The sequence below is a fragment of the Phyllostomus discolor genome, chromosome 9 (assembly GCF_004126475.2).
Source record: "Phyllostomus discolor isolate MPI-MPIP mPhyDis1 chromosome 9, mPhyDis1.pri.v3, whole genome shotgun sequence".
Taxonomy (NCBI): domain Eukaryota; kingdom Metazoa; phylum Chordata; class Mammalia; order Chiroptera; family Phyllostomidae; genus Phyllostomus; species Phyllostomus discolor.
The window spans coordinates 97515983-97534090 of NC_040911.2; the positions used below are offsets into that span (position 1 = coordinate 97515983).

The 18108-nt window shown below is 57.9% G+C and overlaps 1 protein-coding gene across 2 annotated transcripts in view; it reads left to right on the plus strand.

The window, feature by feature from the left end:
- SLC9A8 (solute carrier family 9 member A8) overlaps positions 1 to 17908 on the plus strand; it is a 61342-nt gene extending 43434 nt beyond the window's left edge. For both annotated transcript variants that reach the window (XM_028524922.2, XM_036009961.1), the window contains exons 10-16: positions 218 to 323; positions 6737 to 6853; positions 9120 to 9202; positions 11649 to 11760; positions 12444 to 12664; positions 14694 to 14840; positions 15794 to 17908. In XM_028524922.2, coding sequence (XP_028380723.1) covers positions 218 to 323; positions 6737 to 6853; positions 9120 to 9202; positions 11649 to 11760; positions 12444 to 12664; positions 14694 to 14840; positions 15794 to 15901 — 894 coding nt within the window. In that variant the 3' untranslated portion in view covers positions 15902 to 17908. The remainder of the gene's footprint in view (positions 1 to 217; positions 324 to 6736; positions 6854 to 9119; positions 9203 to 11648; positions 11761 to 12443; positions 12665 to 14693; positions 14841 to 15793) is intronic.
- The last annotated feature ends 200 nt before the right edge of the window (positions 17909 to 18108 follow it).

Sequence of the window (18108 nt, forward strand, 5' to 3'; positions counted from 1 at the left end):
TTTCTTAGTTTTGTCAGGTTCCCTTTCTTAAAACTGCAGTCTCCATGCGAGGAAAAAAAAAAAACCACGATGACAGATTTTCACTAGTTAGCTCAGAATATTCCAGAATCTTGTGTCCATTGTTTAACGTAACGTGTTTGGGAGGCAGCGTTTGGTGCCCTCGCTAGACCTCCCGTCCACGGCCCCGTGTTCTTTGTCCTTGACGACTGTCATCCACGTGCTCAAGCACATCGACCTGAGGAGAACGCCTTCCTTGGAGTTCGGCATGATGATCATTTTTGCGTATCTTCCGTACGGGCTGGCGGAAGGGATCTCCCTCTCGGGTAAGTGCACGAGAGCCTGGCTGCACCCAGGGCCTCGGGTGGTCCCAGTCCCCCCTCTCGCTGTACCGGCCGTCCTGTGGCAGCGATTACGGTGTCACCTTGGTCTTGCCCCCTTCCCGGAACAAGGGCTCCGAACGTCCTTCCCCCCACACCCTGAGGATGGGGTCGGGCTGCTGGGGGCCCTCCCCGGGCCCTGGCGCCCACGGAGCTGCATCCGGCCACTGCGGCGTTCTTTCTGCAGAACGTCACCGAAGGGAAACCATGCAGTGTGCAGCCGCTGGTGTCTCATTTCTTTTAGTTGAAGTAACATTTCCAGGCAACATCATGTTTTGCATGTATCATATTCATCATTGCCTCTGCATTCTGGAGCACACGGAACATAGTTATAACAGCGATTTTATAAAATTACTTCTGAGTGATTTTAACGTCCTCGTTTGCTAATTCCATCGTCTCCTTTGATTCTAGTCTGTTTCTGTTGGTTAAGTTTCTCCAGTTTATTTGTCATACACTGCTGCCGTTTGCTTGCCCGTTAGTTTGTGATTGGATACCAGGCCTTGTGGACCCGGTTATGTTTTTGCTCATTAGATAGAGTTTGGGATTTTCTTTGCCATATGTCTAAGTTTCCTAGAGTCGATCCTTTTGAGGTTTACTTTTAAGCGTTGTCAGGGCAGGTCCAGAGGAGCACGAGGAACGAACGCACTGCCCTCCTCAGGGCTCTGCCTCACGTCCCATGTGTTAGGAGGTGACTCCACTCCGGCCCGAGGGGACGCGAGTTACTCCCAGCCTCGCGTGTGCCTTGGGAATTGCTCAGCCTACTCCTTTTTAGCGATTCTCTTCCAGCCGCGTGGAGTCTCGCCCATGCGTGTGCAGATCAGATCCAGTCCGAGGTCCAAGGGGACTCAATGGCAGCTCACAGAGCTCTCTTTCTGTTGTCTGTGTAGCTTCTCCGCGCCAGTGTTCTGCTGCTCTGAGCCCTCCAGCTCTCGGTCTCCCTTCTCAATCAGACAGAGACTGCTGGGCTGGGTTCGGGGCTTCCCCTCTCCGCACCTCGGCCTGGGAGCTCTGGCTTGGGAGCTCTGTCCAGGTGGTGAGCCGAGTGGGGGCCTGGGGTGGGAGTGGCTGCCTCCTTTGTTTCCCTCTATCGGGAATCTCAGTCCCACCCTGCCCAGCACCCAGTGTTGGGTTTTATTCAATGTCTTTTACAAGTTCTCTAGTTGTTTATGGCGAGGCAGCAGTTTGCACAGCAATCATTTCTTCACGGGCAAAGCACAAGTCCCCACAGGTTTTGAAGGACCCCGCTGAACAGAGATTTCCCACAGAGCACGTTCTGGAACCGCACGCGGGTGCCCTGCGAGCAGACCCTGCCGAGGGGACAGCTGGGAGGACGCTGGCCATTTCCGCTGGAGAGCTCGTTGGAAACATCAGGGATTTTTGTTTTTGTTTTTGTTTTTTTGTTTTTAACCCCACGCCAGTTTTCTTGGGAAGTTTCACCCCACTACCTGCTGCCAACTTTCCTCTCTCACCGCCCCCGAGTTGTGGCACTCACACAAACACTACCTGTGAGTCACTTGGCTCTGGCCTCGCTGTTTTTACCTGTTTTTCTAAAGTGCTCCAGGGTGGGGACATCAAGTGCCTGGTGGCAGAGATACATTTCCAACGTCCATTTGGGATTTGTGGTTAAAGCAAGGGAGCATTTTTCTAGTCTGTGCTTCAGAGAAGCAGTGTTTTCTGTTGGCAGGGCTTCCGTTTCCATGAGGACCCCTGCAGTTCTCAGTAGTGGGGCCGAAGACAGCACGTGCGGGCCCAGAACACACGGCCCCCCTCTGGGCCTTTGGGACGCCTGCCGCCCAGTTTCCAGAGAAGGGCAGGTGACCCTGGCGTGTTGTGCGCCTGCGGGAACGGGAAGGCAGCTGTCTCTGTCTCTCCCCCTTCCCCTCCGTGCTCTGCGTTGCCTGACTCCAGAGAAGGGCTGACGGGAGTGGTTCCCGGACCGCCAAACAGGGCATTCCCTCCGCCCCAGTCGTCTACCCAAATCATGTGCTTAGAGCGCCATGCTTGAGGGCGCCGTGGATCCCGGCCCCGCCCCTCCCCGTAGCCGCGTCCCTCCAAGGGCAGACTTGACCACTCTGAGCAAACTCACGACCTCGTGTAGCACAAGTGCCACCCTCACGCTGGTGGCGAGGACGAGAGGGAGCTACGCAAGTAAGAATCCTGACAGCCCAATCGTGGCATCACCAGGGCAACCGTACAGTTCCCCCCTTTTGTCCCAACACAATAAATTAACAGCACCCCCTTTCACTCACAAAAGTGTCCTGGTTTCAACAGCATATTGAACAGTCGCCCTAATTCTTACTTGGAAGCATTAGCTGTTCTCAGACCCTTCGTTCTAATTCTATCGATGCAGCCTATTCCGATTTTGCATGTGAGCCAGTTCTGAGGGCTGCTCTGCCCTCTGGCTCTGAGGGACCACAGATGTGCAGCCCTCCCGTGCCAGGAGAGCAGCTCTGGGCTGAGGGAGGGGAACCGGGGCAGAGCCACACTCCGTCGAGGTGAGTCCCAGAGGAGGGGGCTTTCAGGGCATGACACTCCTGCAAAAGTAGGGAACGTGCGGCCGAAGATGGAGTGCTCTGCCGGCAGCCGCAGGCACGGTCCTGCATCCGAGGAATCCCTCCGCGGCGCTGCCCGCGAGAGAAAGCTGGGTGCCGCTCTGTGTTCTCCGACATTGCGGTGGGGGCGGTGGGGGCGGTGAAGTGGATCTCGGCCCCTCCCACTGCGGCACGCTGTGCAGCCGCCTCAAACGTGGATTCGTCCTATTTGTCCTGCCACTCCAAAATATATTGTCAAATTTGAAGAAAGTTGCTGTTCATTCAGCCGTTCAGTGAGTTCCCGCCTGCAGAAGACAGGTAGTAAGCACATGAGCAGACACACCCCTTAATCTCAGGCAGTGAGAAATGATATGAAGAGAGTAACGTAGACAGTGGCTCGGGGGGCGGCCGCACCGTGAGACGGGTCAGAAGGTCTCCTCCAAGAGGTGGCCATGGAGCCAAGACCGGAGCGGGTCTGAGGAAGGGTGTTTGTTTGGCAGCAGGAGCAGCAGGTGCTGAGGGTGTCTGATGGGTGGGAGGGAGCTAGGCAGGCCCCAGGAAGACCGTGTGGCTGGGACAGAGGGGCGAGGAGCCGGCCCACCGGGTCCTGTAGGCCCGGAAGGAGGCGGGAGTCCGCTGCTTGTGCAGAGGCAAGTTCCGAGGCCTCGCCGGAAACTGCTGTGTGAGCAGTACCTGCATGTATCTAGTCGGATCCTGTTTATTAACGTTTTAAAGACAGATAAACTTGATAATGGCAGAGTGAAAGAACTGGCAAACATGCATAGCACACTGTTAATGGTAGCTAACCTCTAGGAAGGTGGAGATTCCCTTTATACCTCTGAGCCTGCGTGCTTTAGAGCAAAATTGTATAATTACATTTAGTATTGGGTGATTGACGAAGGGGGCTGACTGTGGTTTGACTCGGCCGTCAGGAGGAACACTGTACTTGACCCGCAGGAAGACAGGGCACCGTGGGACTTGCACCACGCTGCCCTGCTACGTCCGCCTTGTGGACTTGAATCCCTTCTCTCTATTCCTTATTACACTTAGAATGGTGGGTTTAACGGGGACTGGAGATGGAGTTCCTCCCGCCTTCCCCTCTTCCAGGAGTCTGGCCGCTTTGCTCCGCTCTTATTTGCCTCCTTACACAACTTTTCCATCTAAAAGGAATGTGTCGGGAAGTCTTCCCTACAGGGCATGTTCACTCCTAGGAGTGGGCCTGCTCGCGCCATTTCACCTACTAGTGTTTTACAGCCCTTGCAGGTGGCAGCTGCAGCGGACCAGGGAAGTCTGGGGCTGGGGAAGTCACCTTCGGCTCAGGGAGAGCTCAGAGGGCAGACACTTGAGCTGTCCCTCAGGCCTTTGCACCCACTGCTGACCTTGACTCTTTCCTTCGGCCCCGAGGACTCAGAGGTGCCCTGACCCCACGCTAGCCCGTGGTAAAGGCCAGAGGCCCATTTTCATCTGGTCTAATTTCACCCCCCAGATAGAGCTTGTTTATCTACACACAAAAAAAAACTTGAAACACTGGTTGGTTGCATCATTAAGTTAGCAGATTTCCCATAAGAAACAGGTACCTCGCATCTCTCAGAAAACCAGCAGGAAGGCCGGTCAGCCCGAGGCCCTGTGCACAGGGCCGCCCTCCGCCCTCTGTGGACGGGCTCGTCGGTGCCTTCTTCGCCCACGGGCCGCTCGCCCACTCCATTTTGATCCTGTTGTCTGGCCCTGGCTCTCCGGAGTGGCTGAGTCATGTCGGGGTCCGTGGGCCGTGACACCCTGTCTCTGTGGGCAGGACGGCCACGTGGGGAGAAGGCCGTTTGTGTTACAACTTGAATGGGGCTCAGGCTCCTCTGGGGTGACTTTTCCTTCAAGGTAGGAACCCCTGAGCCTCAGCTCTGCTCGTGAATGGGTAACCCTTCTCAAACCGCGCTGGTGAGGCAACGCCCCTTGAAAGCCAGGAAGCCAGCCCCTTCCGCAGTGGCCTGCCCCGCACAAGGCCAAGTGCATAACCGCACAAGTCTGTCCTGCCCTGTTCTCCTCCCGTCTCCACTGAGTTCCAGACCCAGGATCTGTCTCTCCACTGATTCCCTTTGCTTTGCTTCTTGATGGTTTATGGAAGGGTCAGCTCTCCAGGTGGTCACCTGCAGGATCCTACAGGACAGCCACCAGGGGTTGGTTGTCGTGTGCGTGGTTTTTATCTCGCAGCGCAGTGGTCCCGACTGGCTCCTGAGCTACGGGGGCTCCTCAGTGCTCTGCAGGAGCAAGTACAGGCGCCTCCTGCCCACTGCTGCCCCTTCTCCCATCTCGTCGGGCGTGGCTCGTGGGCAGGCAGCGTTGCTGAAATGCCCCTGTCCAGCCTCCTCCGTAGGGGAAAGTGAAAGAGCAGAGAACGTGCTGTTTGCTAAGAGGGCTAGGAGATAAAATGTCCCGGCTTCCGCCGTCACTCGGGCCAGCACGTGCCCGTTGGGCCGGAGAGTGGGGTCTTCCCATGTCTTGTGGGGCACTGGGTGTACGGGAAGCTCAGCCATCGAAATGTCTCTGACGCGGTTCTGTGAATGTTCACCCTTTCATAAATGTAAAAGTTCACGATTAATCCACGTTCCTCAAAACAACAGAAGGAGTAAGCATTTTGCTTATAAAGTCTGACTTGCAGTTCATATATATTTACTTACTTAGCAACTTTATGAAAATGTCAGCTTCCTTCCGTGAAATAGAGACCCTAGACAGGGAGACGCGGAGAGGAGACCTGCGTAAAGGGCTTCAGCTGTGATGGGGGCAGCGGCCCAACGTGGAGACTTGAAACGTTGGTAAACAAGCCCTGGCCGGTGTGGCTCAGTGGACTGAGCGTGGGCTGTGAACCAAAGGGTTACAGGTTCAATTCCCAGTCAGGGCACAGGCCTGGGCTGCAGGCTGGGTCCCTAGTAGGGGGCTTATGAGAGGCAACCATGTTTCTCTCTCTCTTCCCCTCTCTCTAAAATGAAATAAAATAAGTAAATAACTTTTTAAATGTTAGTAAACAGCAGAAGTTGTGGACTCTCATGGAGGGCTTTATGGAAGAGGCACTGTGTGTTATAACGCATCTGTCTGTATTGTAAGAGTGTTTCATGGTGGTTATAGGGGAACTCAAAATCAAGGACAGTATTACAGAGCAAATTAAAGTCTACCCAGATTCTTACACTCTCCTTCTGCCCCTCCTTCTGTCCGTGGACGGCAGTGACGGCCCACGCCTGTCCTGTGATGGGCACTCCGCATGGCTGGTCCTCATTGCTCTCCTAACAGTTCACGAGTGGGTGCTACTGTTCCCACTGCCCAGATGAGAAAACCGGCGCTCTTGCCGCCCCTGCCCTGGCCCTGGCTGGTGTGGCTCAGTGGACTGAGCGCCAGCCTGTGTGCCAAAAGGTCGCTGGTTCGATTCCCAGTCAGGGGACGTGCCTGGGTTGCGGGCCAGGTCCCCAGTTGGGGGCAAGGCAACCAACCCACATTTCTCTCACACACGGATGCTTCTTTCCTTCTCTTTCACTCTTCCTCCCCACTCTCTGGAAATAAATAACATCTTAAAAAAAAAATGAAAACAGGCTTGGTGGGGGGCCGGGGGAGATCTTGGCCCGAGGTCTGCCAGCTGGCAATGAGGCCGCCAGACAGAAGGGCCATGGCATTTCTCTGCAGCCTCCGGGAGGCCTCAGGTGGTGTGTTCTTTTTTCTTCCTTCTTAGAACACCTGACTCTGTGGGCTCCAGGGACCTCCTGCAGGAAGTGGGACGTGCCGTTTGTGGGTCACGCGGTAGGTGCTTTTCTGCCCATGTCACTCGGCCCCTCTGTCCCTCTCCAGGCATCATGGCCATCCTGTTCTCGGGCATCGTGATGTCCCACTACACGCACCACAACCTGTCCCCGGTCACCCAGATCCTCATGCAGCAAACCCTGCGGACCGTGGCCTTCCTGTGCGGTGAGTTCCGCTGCGCTGCGCTCGGGCGAGGGCCTGCCCGGAGCTGCTTGTCCGTCCTGCCCTGTTTTAGGGTCGAGGGTCTTCCTGGCAGAAGAGGCAGCGGGACCCCTCAGAGCCAGAAAGCACGCCCCCTTATCTGTTGGTAGTTGCTCCAGCTTTTCAATTCCACAACATAAACCAAATGCCTAACAAATGGAACACTTGATGCATGCCATTTTAAAACCAAAAATAATGAGAACTACTAATTATGAACATTTGAGACTCATGCATTTTAATGTTAAAGTGGCATCTCCAAAAACGTTTTCCTTTGGCACTGGTGCTGATGCGAGTTAGGGGGATAAAGACTCCACAGTCAAAACGAGAGTTTGGGAAGTCTTGGGCTAAGTGAAGTGTAACAAGTTCCTCAGCTGCAAGACTTCGCAGCGAGCGTGCATTGTGAATTTCTGAGAGAGAAGTGCAGTCACAGCTTTTCCCACACCTGTCCACGGGACCCTTGAAAGACAACTTGGGGAGGTACTGCTGTTGAGCTGGGGTACACCAGGATGGCCGGCCCCCCCCCACACACACCACCCCGCACATGTACCTCCTCCCTAGCTTAGGCCTGGGAGTGAAGGAACCACACACACTGTCCCTTCGCACTGGTGCCCAGTGTCTGTGCCCTGGCCACCACCGTCAGCGTCTCCCCTGGTACTGCAGCGGGGCTTGTCTCACCTGGAAGCGTGAGCTCCACGCTGTCACACGTGGCGGGGGGGAGGGGCAGGTTGCGCAGCGCCCTCATTCCCTGGGGTGGGAGGGGGCTCACACGTCACATGACTCGCCCACAGCCGCAGGGCTCAGACGTGGCTCTGAAGCCCGCTCTGTCTCTGCCGGCCCAGTCAGCGTTTCCCCAGTGCACCCCTCTCAGAAAGTCACCGCTGGTGACTCTGGCCCTGGCTCCCACAGGTAAAGGGCGAAAGGCAAAATGTCCATCAGTTTCTGCTCGGTCCCCGAGAGACCCATGCATTTTAGGTTTGATAACACCCACTTCCGACACGGGTGTGTGGAAAACACGTGTGCTGGTGCCGTATGTGCTGATGCCATCCCTGTGGGGAGTCTGGATCTGCGGCAGGTCTGAGTGTACAAGGCTCGTGCCCTTTGACCCACAGTTCTGCCACCAGGAATGTCGCCTGTGCAGAATTACCTTTACTGTTGTTTGTAGTATTAGAAGTAGGAACAGTTGAAATAAGCAATGACAAAGGATTCATTAAATTAGCCATGACATCCCAAACAGTGTGGGGCGAAGGTAGGTGTACAGTTGTTCACACGGAACTAATGCAGTTATACGTAATAATACTACAAGAATAAACTGCCCTGCGTAAACCTACTTTCGCCTACAGGAGTTATGCTGCCAAAGAAAGCACAACATAGATCTCAGTGTGTTCTAGATGAGCTGATTTGGAAAGATCACAAAAAATATTTAATGGATCAGAAGAAAATTCAAGGAGGATAGGGGTGGATCTACTGTCCAGTTTGTGACTGCTTTTAAAAATAGACACATTTTAGGAAAAAAAACAGGGCCGAGATGCCTTTAAAGCAGCCTCACTGTTTTATGATGTTCAGCTATGTAAAAATGGCCTTTTCTCCCCGGCTACGAGGCTGTCTGGGGGACGTCACAGTTTAGGCGGGGACCTGGTGCTGGAAACGTGCAAGGTGCCTTTCCTTAAGAAAAGCACCTCCGCCGCCTGTACAACAAGCGTACACGTTGGGCTTGGACTTGTGAAGCCGGGGGCCAGAAATGCGCCTCTCCCCGCAAACCCCGCAGGGGCGAGCCATCTCCTAAACCTGCGGTGGCATTAAGTGTGCGAGGTCCAGCATTTGGCTCGGCCCGCTCCGGCCAGGAAGACAGCAAAGGGCCCTTCGCACTAGTCACGCGGCCCCTGCAGCCCCGGCTCTGACTCCTTGCCACTTGGCCAGCAGTCGGGATCCGTGCTGATCGGCGTTCGGCAAGTGGACTGAGTGCTAGCTTGCTAATGAGTACTCCGCAGCTGCCTCCTTCAATTAGGAGGCTCTGAGGAGCAAGCACGTGTCGCTCGTGTGACGGAGAAGGGGGAGAGAATCGCAGGACGAGCTTCACCAGGTATCGGTCGCAGGATGTCCCAGAAAGTAAGCCCAGTGTTACCGCTGGGTGCTGACTGGCGCGTGAACGCCTGCTTGTTTGCTTGCACGATTTAGTCTGTGCTGGAAGAAACAGTCAGGGCTGAATAATCCATTCTTTGGTTTGTTTCAGAAACATGTGTGTTTGCGTTTCTTGGCCTGTCCATTTTTAGTTTCCCTCACAAGTTTGAAATTTCCTTTGTCGTCTGGTGCATAGTAAGTATTTTCCTCGTTTTTATTTAATCACTTATTCACAGCTCAGTAACCACATGTTCCGGATTCATTTATGTAACTGTTAGCTCTTTGAAGTCAACAGCTACATAGACACGCTTTTGTTTAAGGTTTCTTTTGTTGAAAAATCATAAACATACAGTAAAGGGGTGGAACTCAATGAATGAATATCCTCAGAAAAGGGGTTTGGTTTCTTTAAAAATTTTAAGTGGTCTTGAATGTTACGGGCTTCTTTTAAAAGTACAAGCTTATGAATTTTTATGGTAGGTGGTGAAAGCAGATTTCGGAATTGAATATAGATTTGAGCAAACCATGTAACAACATATGCATAGAAAAAAAGAAAATATGTAAAGAAAATCTAGCCAAGTGTTCCCAGTGCTTATAGAGCTGGGGATGATTCTTTTTCTTTTCTGTGTTTTCCGGGTAGCGTATAGGGCATGCATTTCTCACTGTGGCTCCCCCAGGCGTGTCCATGCAGAAGCATGGCCTTGGACACGTGTGTCAAGTAAGGATACCAGCTCCTTCCTTGTGCCCCTGGAGCGCCACCCAGGGGACTCATCCCAGGTGCCGCCCGCTCGCCCTCAGGAAGGCTCAGGAAACTGTTCTGATCGCTCTGGGGGTGGCAGGAGGAGACTAATTAAAATGCACCTCTAAAAAAGGAAAGTAGAAGCTTAATCGTTTGCAGCAGAATCAGATCCTTGTGGGGAAAAGAACAGTTTGGCATCTGAGAGAAAGGCCCAGCTCCCCCAGGCATCCGGTCCGAGTGCCGTGAGTGGCTCCTGACCCATTGGGTTGAGCCTAGTGCGCCCAGGTCGGCCCCCTGTGCTCTGCATCTCTGTGGGCCCTCCTGCAGATCCACCCTCCATCCCCGACTCGATCTCTGTCGTCTTTTTAGATCCTATGGTAATAAGGCGCATGAGAAGTCTACTTCACTATTGTTGAATTACCGTAATTCACCTTCAGTCAACTGTTACTGCCAGCCCCACATCATGAGCACGGCTCTCGGAGGCGAACCTGTTACTGTGCACGGTCGCCTGCAGGGGGCACGCCCTGCAGGGGGCACGCCCAGAGGCCTGCCCGTCTGGTGTGCAGGGAGCCCGAGACCCAGAGGAGATGAGGAGCCCTCCGGAGAAACATGGTTCTCTAGGCCACCTGGGTGCTCGCACCTCTCAGTCAGCAAGAGTGCGTGGCTTCTGTCACCAGTATCCTCCAAATTCAGGTTCTAGGACAAGGGGACAGCAGCAAGGCTTTTCAGAAAGTATACGAGTCTTTAGGGTGGGCACTGGGGCTAGGGGCCCTTTGGGTCAAACCTGAAACACGAGTGTGGGGACAGAGGACCGGGTGCCGGCGGGTAAAGCCCAGAGGAGGTGTGTCGGCCGTGGGCTGGGAGGGGCGGCAGGAGGGACGGGGACCTGGAGCAGTGACTCGGTTTGGGCCAGTCACTTGACCCCTCCGTGTCTCCCTTTCCTTGTCCCTGAAATGGAGACAGTGCCCCCTGCTTCGTAAGATCATTGCAGGGATCTAAATTTAACAAGATAACGCGTAGAAAACGCTCAGCACATTGTCTGGCATATCAACGTGAGGTGATTGGGAGCCATCATCAACTTGGCCATCGAGGCACACGCTCCGAGGCCCCCTCAGTCCGTGCTGGTGGGAAGGCGGAGCTTAGAGCCTGCGCCATGTATGTCTGTATATTATTATCCTTTCCGAGACTGAAAAAATGGAAGTAAATTCATAAATAGACCTAAGCACCCACTTAGAGAAGATTTAAACTACACAAAGCTGTATTTCACGAAGACAAACATGCTTTTGGAGACGGTCAGCCACCAGAAGCCACGGCAAGCAGCTGGCCGGGTTGTGTGGCCTCCTTTCAGAACCGGCGGACACGCCCCTCTGGCTCAGGGAGCAGCGTTCGTGTGCCTGGGCCGGCCCTTCCCAGCCTTACCCCCCCCCGCCGCCCCCACAAGGAGCAGGCCCCCTGGAGAGGCAGGAGCACCCCGTCTGTCCCTGCAGAGCTAGCCCTTCGGGAGCCACGAGCACAGCCCCGTGCCCTGGCGGGGCGCCTGTGGAGGAGTTAGGCTGCCCTTCAGTTACCCTCCCGGTGCGTCCGCGTGGCTTCTTGCCATTCAGTTCTGTCCTGCTGTCACCAGTGAAGCCAGCGCCGACACCTCGCTAGCCCTCTCCCCCTGCCTGCTGAGATGCGGTGTACAAACTTCACCTTCTCCCAGGCACGCAGACACCAGGCACGGAGGATAGATAGCCCCCCCCACCCCCCGCACTTCTGAGTAGCGTGGTGTCATTCACGCCAGTTAGAACCAAGGGGAGCGCTCTACTGGCAGTGGGTGGGCTACAGGGCCTGGGTGGGCTGCAACGAGCTTCAACTTGAAGCACCAGAGGCTGGCGTCCAAGACGTGTCGGTTGCTGTTAACAGGTGCTCGTGCTGTTCGGCAGAGCGGTGAACATTTTCCCTCTCTCCTACCTTCTGAACTTCTTCCGCGATCATAAAATCACCCCGAAGATGATGTTCATCATGTGGTTCAGCGGTGAGTCCAGCCTCGAACGAACCGTGGGGGGAAGATGCCTCGTGCGAAGGCGCACACCGTGTAGGGGGCCGTGTGGTCGGCGCCCTTTGGAAACGGCCGTGCCTCGTGAGCCAGAAGTCACTCGGGGCCCCGGGCCTGTCCGTGCTGCCAGGGGCTGCGCAGCAGGGGGCGCTGCACACGCCGCTCTCTGTGCTACTGCCTGCAGGCTGGGTGGCCCTGGGGGGACGTAGTCTCCCGGCCTCCTGAGTGGATTGTGGGGAGTAACAGGACCTGGTTTACAGTTTCCTGTGAAGAGCACACACGGCCCCGGGCTCAGAGCGCTCAGCACAGGGCCGGCGCGTGCACAGGAAGGGCCCGGTCTGCGTGCACGAGCCCTCGTGTTTCTAAATGTGAGCGTTGGGCTGGATAAATACGTGCACGTGCTGTGCTTCCCAGCCTGCACGGGGCAGCTCACGTGACCTGCCCGACCACGCTGTGAAGGGGGAGCGGAGGGGAGCCTACCCCTGGGCCCCACCTCTCTGCAGCCTGCTTCTCTCCCACCCCAGAGCCTCACGCATGCTTGTGCTCTCCAGCCAGCGCGGTGGGGTAGGATGTTCGACTGGCCATGACAGTCCCCGGGTCCCCAGGGAACCGGGTCAGGGCGCCGCTGCCCTCTCCCCTCACGCCCTCCGCTGTCCCCCCAGGCCTGCGGGGCGCCATCCCCTACGCCCTGAGCCTGCACCTAGACCTGGAGCCCATGGAGAAGCGGCAGCTCATCGGCACCACCACGATCATCATCGTGCTCTTCACCATCCTGCTGCTGGGCGGCAGCACCATGCCCCTCATCCGCCTCATGGACATCGAGGACGCCAAGGCGCGTCGCCGGAACAGGAAGGACGTCAACCTCAGCAAGACCGAGAAGATGGTCAGTGCTTGCTGGGCCCGGGGCAGGGCAGGGCGGAGGGCTGTTCCCCACCGACTGCCAGGAAATGGGGAAACGAGACGCAATTTGAGGATGCTCGGCACCTTTGCACGCACGCACGCACGCACAGGTGCAGCTGCCCAACCCGACGAGGAGGTCGAACCAAGGTTCTGAAGCGTAGCTCTTGGGGTGGCTTGTCTGCCAGCCCTGTGGTCTGGTGAAGCCACGGAGGTCGTGGGCGGGGAGCGTGGGCCTGTCTCGGACTCGCCCAGCAACACTCCTCCCCTGCCAGTGACCGCCCTGCCCCATCAGGGCCCAGGACAGGGCCCTGCTTGCCACATCATTCCCAGCACTCACCAGGAGCCTCCTGTGGGCCCTGAGGTGGGGGAGGTGGCTTTGAGGGCCATGAGAGGTGCCCCATGCTGAAGCCAGTCAACAGCCTGCCTGCCTGGGGACTGGGGTGCCCACCTCTGCCTCCTCTGAGCCACCCCCCTGCCTGCAGCTGCTCCTGCCGGTGGGCCGCCCCTCCAGAGTCAGCTGTGCTCGGGCCTTCCCTGTCCCGTGTGCCCCCCTCAGGCCCCATGTGCCAGGCCAGACTCTGACAGGAGCAGAAGCCACCCAGGCCTCTCCCGCCTTTCTGCACCAGCTCTCCCACTCCCCCCCCCCACATGAATTTCCATAAATGCATCTTCTTCTGGTTGCCTCAGTAACTTCGGTCACGGGCGGCACCGAAATCCTCAGCCAGGAGATAGGTCACAGGGAGGTACCGCAGGGCACACGGGAAGCCCAGGTCTGGGCTGTGCTGCTGGAACGAACCCTGCAGAGGAGCCGGTGCCGGGCTGCCTCCCTCCCTCCCTCCCTCTCTCTCTCCCAGCGGCCCTTCCCCCACCCCCGCTCACCCACCTCCATTTCACCAAAAGCTCTAGTGTGGGTCCGAAACCCGTCAGTGGGTGTCAGAATCGGTACAGGTGTCCGGGGTCCTACAGGTCCGGGGTGGGGCTGGAAAGAACTTGCACACCTAACAGGCTGCCAGGTGCTGATGCTGCAGCCACACTCGGGGAACCAACACCACCCCTTGCCCCGCCCGCCCCCGGCTCGAGCAGAGACAGGACGTTTGCTCCGCGGAAGCACAGGCCGTTCAGGGAGTGTCCTGTGGTGCAGGCACAGTGCTCGGGTGTCCTCGGACTGTGGCAGGTCGCCTGGGGACCTGCAGGAAGCAGAGGCTCCTGCCATGCCCCTCGCACAGGCGAGAGCACCGGGGCACAGAGAGGCCCCGTCGCAGAGCCGAGGTCACACAGAGTCCAGAGCCTTCACTCTTCACGGTCCACGGGAGGTCCCCAGCGTGGGCTCCCGGGCCAGTAGCGTCACGAGGAACCTGTTGGGAATGCACATGCTCGGCCCCGGCCCAGACGCCCTGAGTCGGATTCTGCAAGTGGGCCCGGCGTTCTGGGGGCTCACAAGCCCTGTGAACCGGCCCAGGCCCAGCCAGCAGGCTGTGGCTGCGGAGCAGCTCCCGCAGCAGAGCAGCGCACTGGAGTTCGGTCCTGAGGCCCCCACAGAGGCCGGGGGCGGGGCTGAGCTGGTCCAGTGAGTGTGAGGCCCACTCACCGTCCAGGCCTGCTGTGCCCTGTGCTGGCGATCTCGTCATTCCTCCGTGGTTCCCGCTTGGATGGTCTGTGTGTCTCCGCTCCCCCCACTGCCCTCTCCGACCACTCCCTGGCACTGACCTGCACAGGAAGGAAGTCTCCTGGAAGCTTACAAACCAAGCCCAGCGTCGGCCCAGAACTTCTGATTTGTTCCCGGTTCTGGTTTATTCCTGGGTATCCGTCATGTTTTTACAAGCCTTCCTGCCTCCCTGCAGGCTCCCAGGAAGCCCCCTGCTGCCCACAGATGCACCGCACGGATTCGGAAGTGCAGGCGGGGCTGGGGACACGGGTGGCCGGGGTGAAGGGCTGCTAGGTGGGCTGGGTGGCATGGGCTGCCAGGGAGACGCCAGCCCATCTGCCGGCCTCACCCGCCCGCCTCCCCGCAGGGCAACACCGTGGAGTCGGAGCACCTGTCGGAGCTCACCGAGGAGGAGTATGAGGCCCACTACATCAGGCGGCAGGACCTCAAAGGCTTCCTGTGGCTGGACGCCAAGTACCTGAACCCCTTCTTCACACGTCGGCTGACCCAGGAGGTGGGACATGGGCCAGCGCCGCACGGCTGGGGGTCCCTTGCCTTCCTCCCTCAGAACCGGCACTGGCCACGGGGGACAGGGAGCCAGGGCTCACGTGCTGCGCTGGGGAGGGGAGGCTGGGCCGCCGCCCCCTGCTTGGCTCTCCTTCCCAGGATTGCATCTGCTGTTTTTCCTTCGCTGCCGGATTTAGTGCCGGTTTAATAATAGACTTGTTAGCAGTTTGCTTTTCCTGGATGATAGACTCGGGACATTGATCAGCCACCGAATCTGAGCTGAGGAATTTCAGACTCGCCAGGGCCGCAGGCAGGGGCCCAAGGCTCAGGCGCTCGTTCCATTGTCCGGGCACCGCTGGCCTCTGGGTGGCAGACCGGGTGGGGGCAGTCTCTGGGCCAGCTCGGGCCTGCTTTGCCGACCAGTCACCCTGCCCTCTGCAGGCCTGCAGGGTAGGGGGGGGCTCTTCTGGTTGCCCTCCCCCCTGCCCTGTTCCCCACTGGCAGCGGTCCTGATGCGGTGTGTGAGCTCGCACTATGGGCCACACCAAACGGTGTTCACAGTTGCCCTGGTTCATCCTCCCAACAGTCCCAGCAGAGGTGGCTGTTCTCGCACTTGACAGCTGGGAATGAAGGCTGAGGCCCAGAGAGGTGAGGTAGCCCCCTGAGGTCACACAGCCAGCATGAGGCAGAGCCAAAGGACAGCCCAGGAGTGTCTGACTCCAGAGCCACAGTTTTTAACATCCTGCCACCGTCTCCCACTCCTCCTGTTTCTGAGTGACACCTCCTGTCTCCCCCACCCCCACATAGAAGAATCCCAGCTGACTCAGTTCCCGCTTTGAAACTGCGTGTGGCCATGGTCCCTGCCTCCCTCCCCCCCACAAGGTACAAAGCAGCTCCTCTCCCTTCCTCGACCCTGACCCTGCCCCTGACCCACTGGCCTGGTTGTGTCTCCTGCCTCAGGACCTGCACCACGGGCGCATACAGATGAAAACCCTCACCAACAAGTGGTACGAGGAGGTGCGCCAGGGCCCCTCGGGCTCTGAGGACGACGAGCAGGAGCTGCTGTGACGGAGCGGCGCCTCTGCCTGGCCCCCAGGATGGACGCCCAGCGAGGGCCGCAGGGCACCTGCACTTGGCGGCCCCTTCAGGGAGGAGGAGAGCCCGGGGCAGCCAAGGCGCTCGTCACTCGGACCGAGCAGGCCTGCGGAGCCAGCTGGCCTCTGAAACGCCACCGCTCCGCTCCTCACGAGCCGGACCTCCGCTTGCAGCATGGCTCCCAGCTCGCAGGTCAGAGGGAACACCTGTCCAGGCAGAAGCTTCCTTTTGCTTCTGTAGCCAAGGCAAACGGTCGTCTCTCCAGCCGGGGCCCCTGAGAGGAGGAGGAGCCCTGCTCTGGGCACCCTGACTGGGTGTCCTCGGGGGCGCTGGTTTGCAGTCCGCCATGCCCAGATCCTGCCACCACCTCGACCCCGGGGGCCCGCTGGGCGAGGAGCCAGCTGCCACTTGCCTCCTCCTCATCAAGGCGCCGTGGGCCTCGGCAGCGGCAATTCTGACCCGAGTGGCAGCCCCGGAAACCTTGAGAACCTCACACTCCCCTTGGTGATGTTCCCTGTACATCCTGAGAAAGAAAAACGGAGTGACCTTTTTCTTCTGTACCTCTGATTGGCACCTCACAGGCTGTCCCCCGGGTGGCAGGCGGCCACCGCCTTCTCTGGGAATACTGTGAATGTTTACACTGGTACCCAGCACGCGCCTGCCTGCGCAGGCCTTCCCTGGAGCCCCTGCGGGAGCAGCTGGGGCTGGGGCTGGGCTGGGGCTGGGGCTGGGGGAGTGCCTTTTCTGTGGGGTCAGACTGCCCCCTAGAGGGAAGAGCCAGAGGTCCAGCGCTGACACGGGCCAGCAGCCACTGCCTGATTTCCTTTAAATTCATGCACTTGAACCAAGTGGTGCAAGCCCAGCGGCCGCCTCCCTCACTTTGATTGCCTCTATTAGGGGTCCTTGTTTGTCCAGAGGCCCCCTTTCCTGGGCTGCACGGGGCCTGCCCGCCAATTACCTACGCCCACCTTCACTGCTAATCAGCACGTCCTCCCTCCCCCAGTTCTGTACTCTTGGGTGCCACCTGTCGCCCATGCCAGGGTCCCAGCTCACCCACGCATGGAGTCGGGTGCAGAGCCTGCTGCCCCTCCCCACACTCCAGCCAGTGCATCCGATCCTCGCCTGCAGTCCCCAGGCAGCCACTGAGACCCGGGGCCGAGGTCCCTTCACAGAGTGCTTGCACCCTCCCTCTCTCACACCGGGGTCCCGAGCGAGTGGCCAGTCCGGTCCAGATGAAACGGAGTTGCCGACTCACACCCGCCCCTCGCCTGCCCTGTAACAGGCCTCCTGTCGGCTTGCCTTTGCCCATCTCCAGGCTGTTGGCGGTTCCCTCGTGTGGCTCAGGGTCCCGGCTGGAGCCGGGACGTGTCGCCCTCTGGGTGGTTTCATCCACCATGTGCACACCCCTGGCTCTCTGTGGGGACCCAGGGGGCCAGCTCAGACCCTGGGCTGGCCGCAAGTGCACGTCCACCTCTTGCCTCAAGCAGCGTGGCCTGGGTGTCAGGAAAGATGGATCTCGGGGCCCTTTGAGGACTCGTGCGTCCAGCCCACGAGGCCGGGCCCCTCCCCCGACCCCTTCCCTGTCCCTGGAAGGGTAAGGCCGGTCAGGCAGGAAGCTCACAGTTTCCTTTTTGTGCATGACAAGTAAATCTGTACTTGACAGAGCTAAAATGTGTCGTTTCTGTTTTTGTGATCTCTCCTTAACCCCGTAATCTGAGGGAAACAGGATCCTTTTGCTCTACCTGATACCCCACTGGAGGGATGATGTGGGCATAACTCTGGTCTCGTCATTTCCTGTTTCCTTGTAGTGGAAAAGCAAGGTGGGGGGAACCTTGGTCCTCATGAGGCGGGGGGGTGTGCCGGGGTCCGAGACCAGACCGTGTCTCTCACCCCCAACTCACAAGCACTTCACTTTCTCCCCTAAAACTCAGGATCTGATCTCAGAGGCAGAAGCTGCATTGCAAACTCAATAGCTTGACAAGAAAAAAAAATTTTTTGGAGTTCAGAGACTAAGCAGTGAAAACAGGTTTTTTCAATTCAGACCGGCCCTTGTCACCAGGTCCTGCCTGGCCTGCCACTTTTAGCTGAGACCGGAAAGTGACACTGGTAGAGAAGCATGTGGGGCGCGTGGGGGGAGGCCCCAAGGCTTGGCTGTGGGGGTGGGGGCGCCTCCCCAGCAG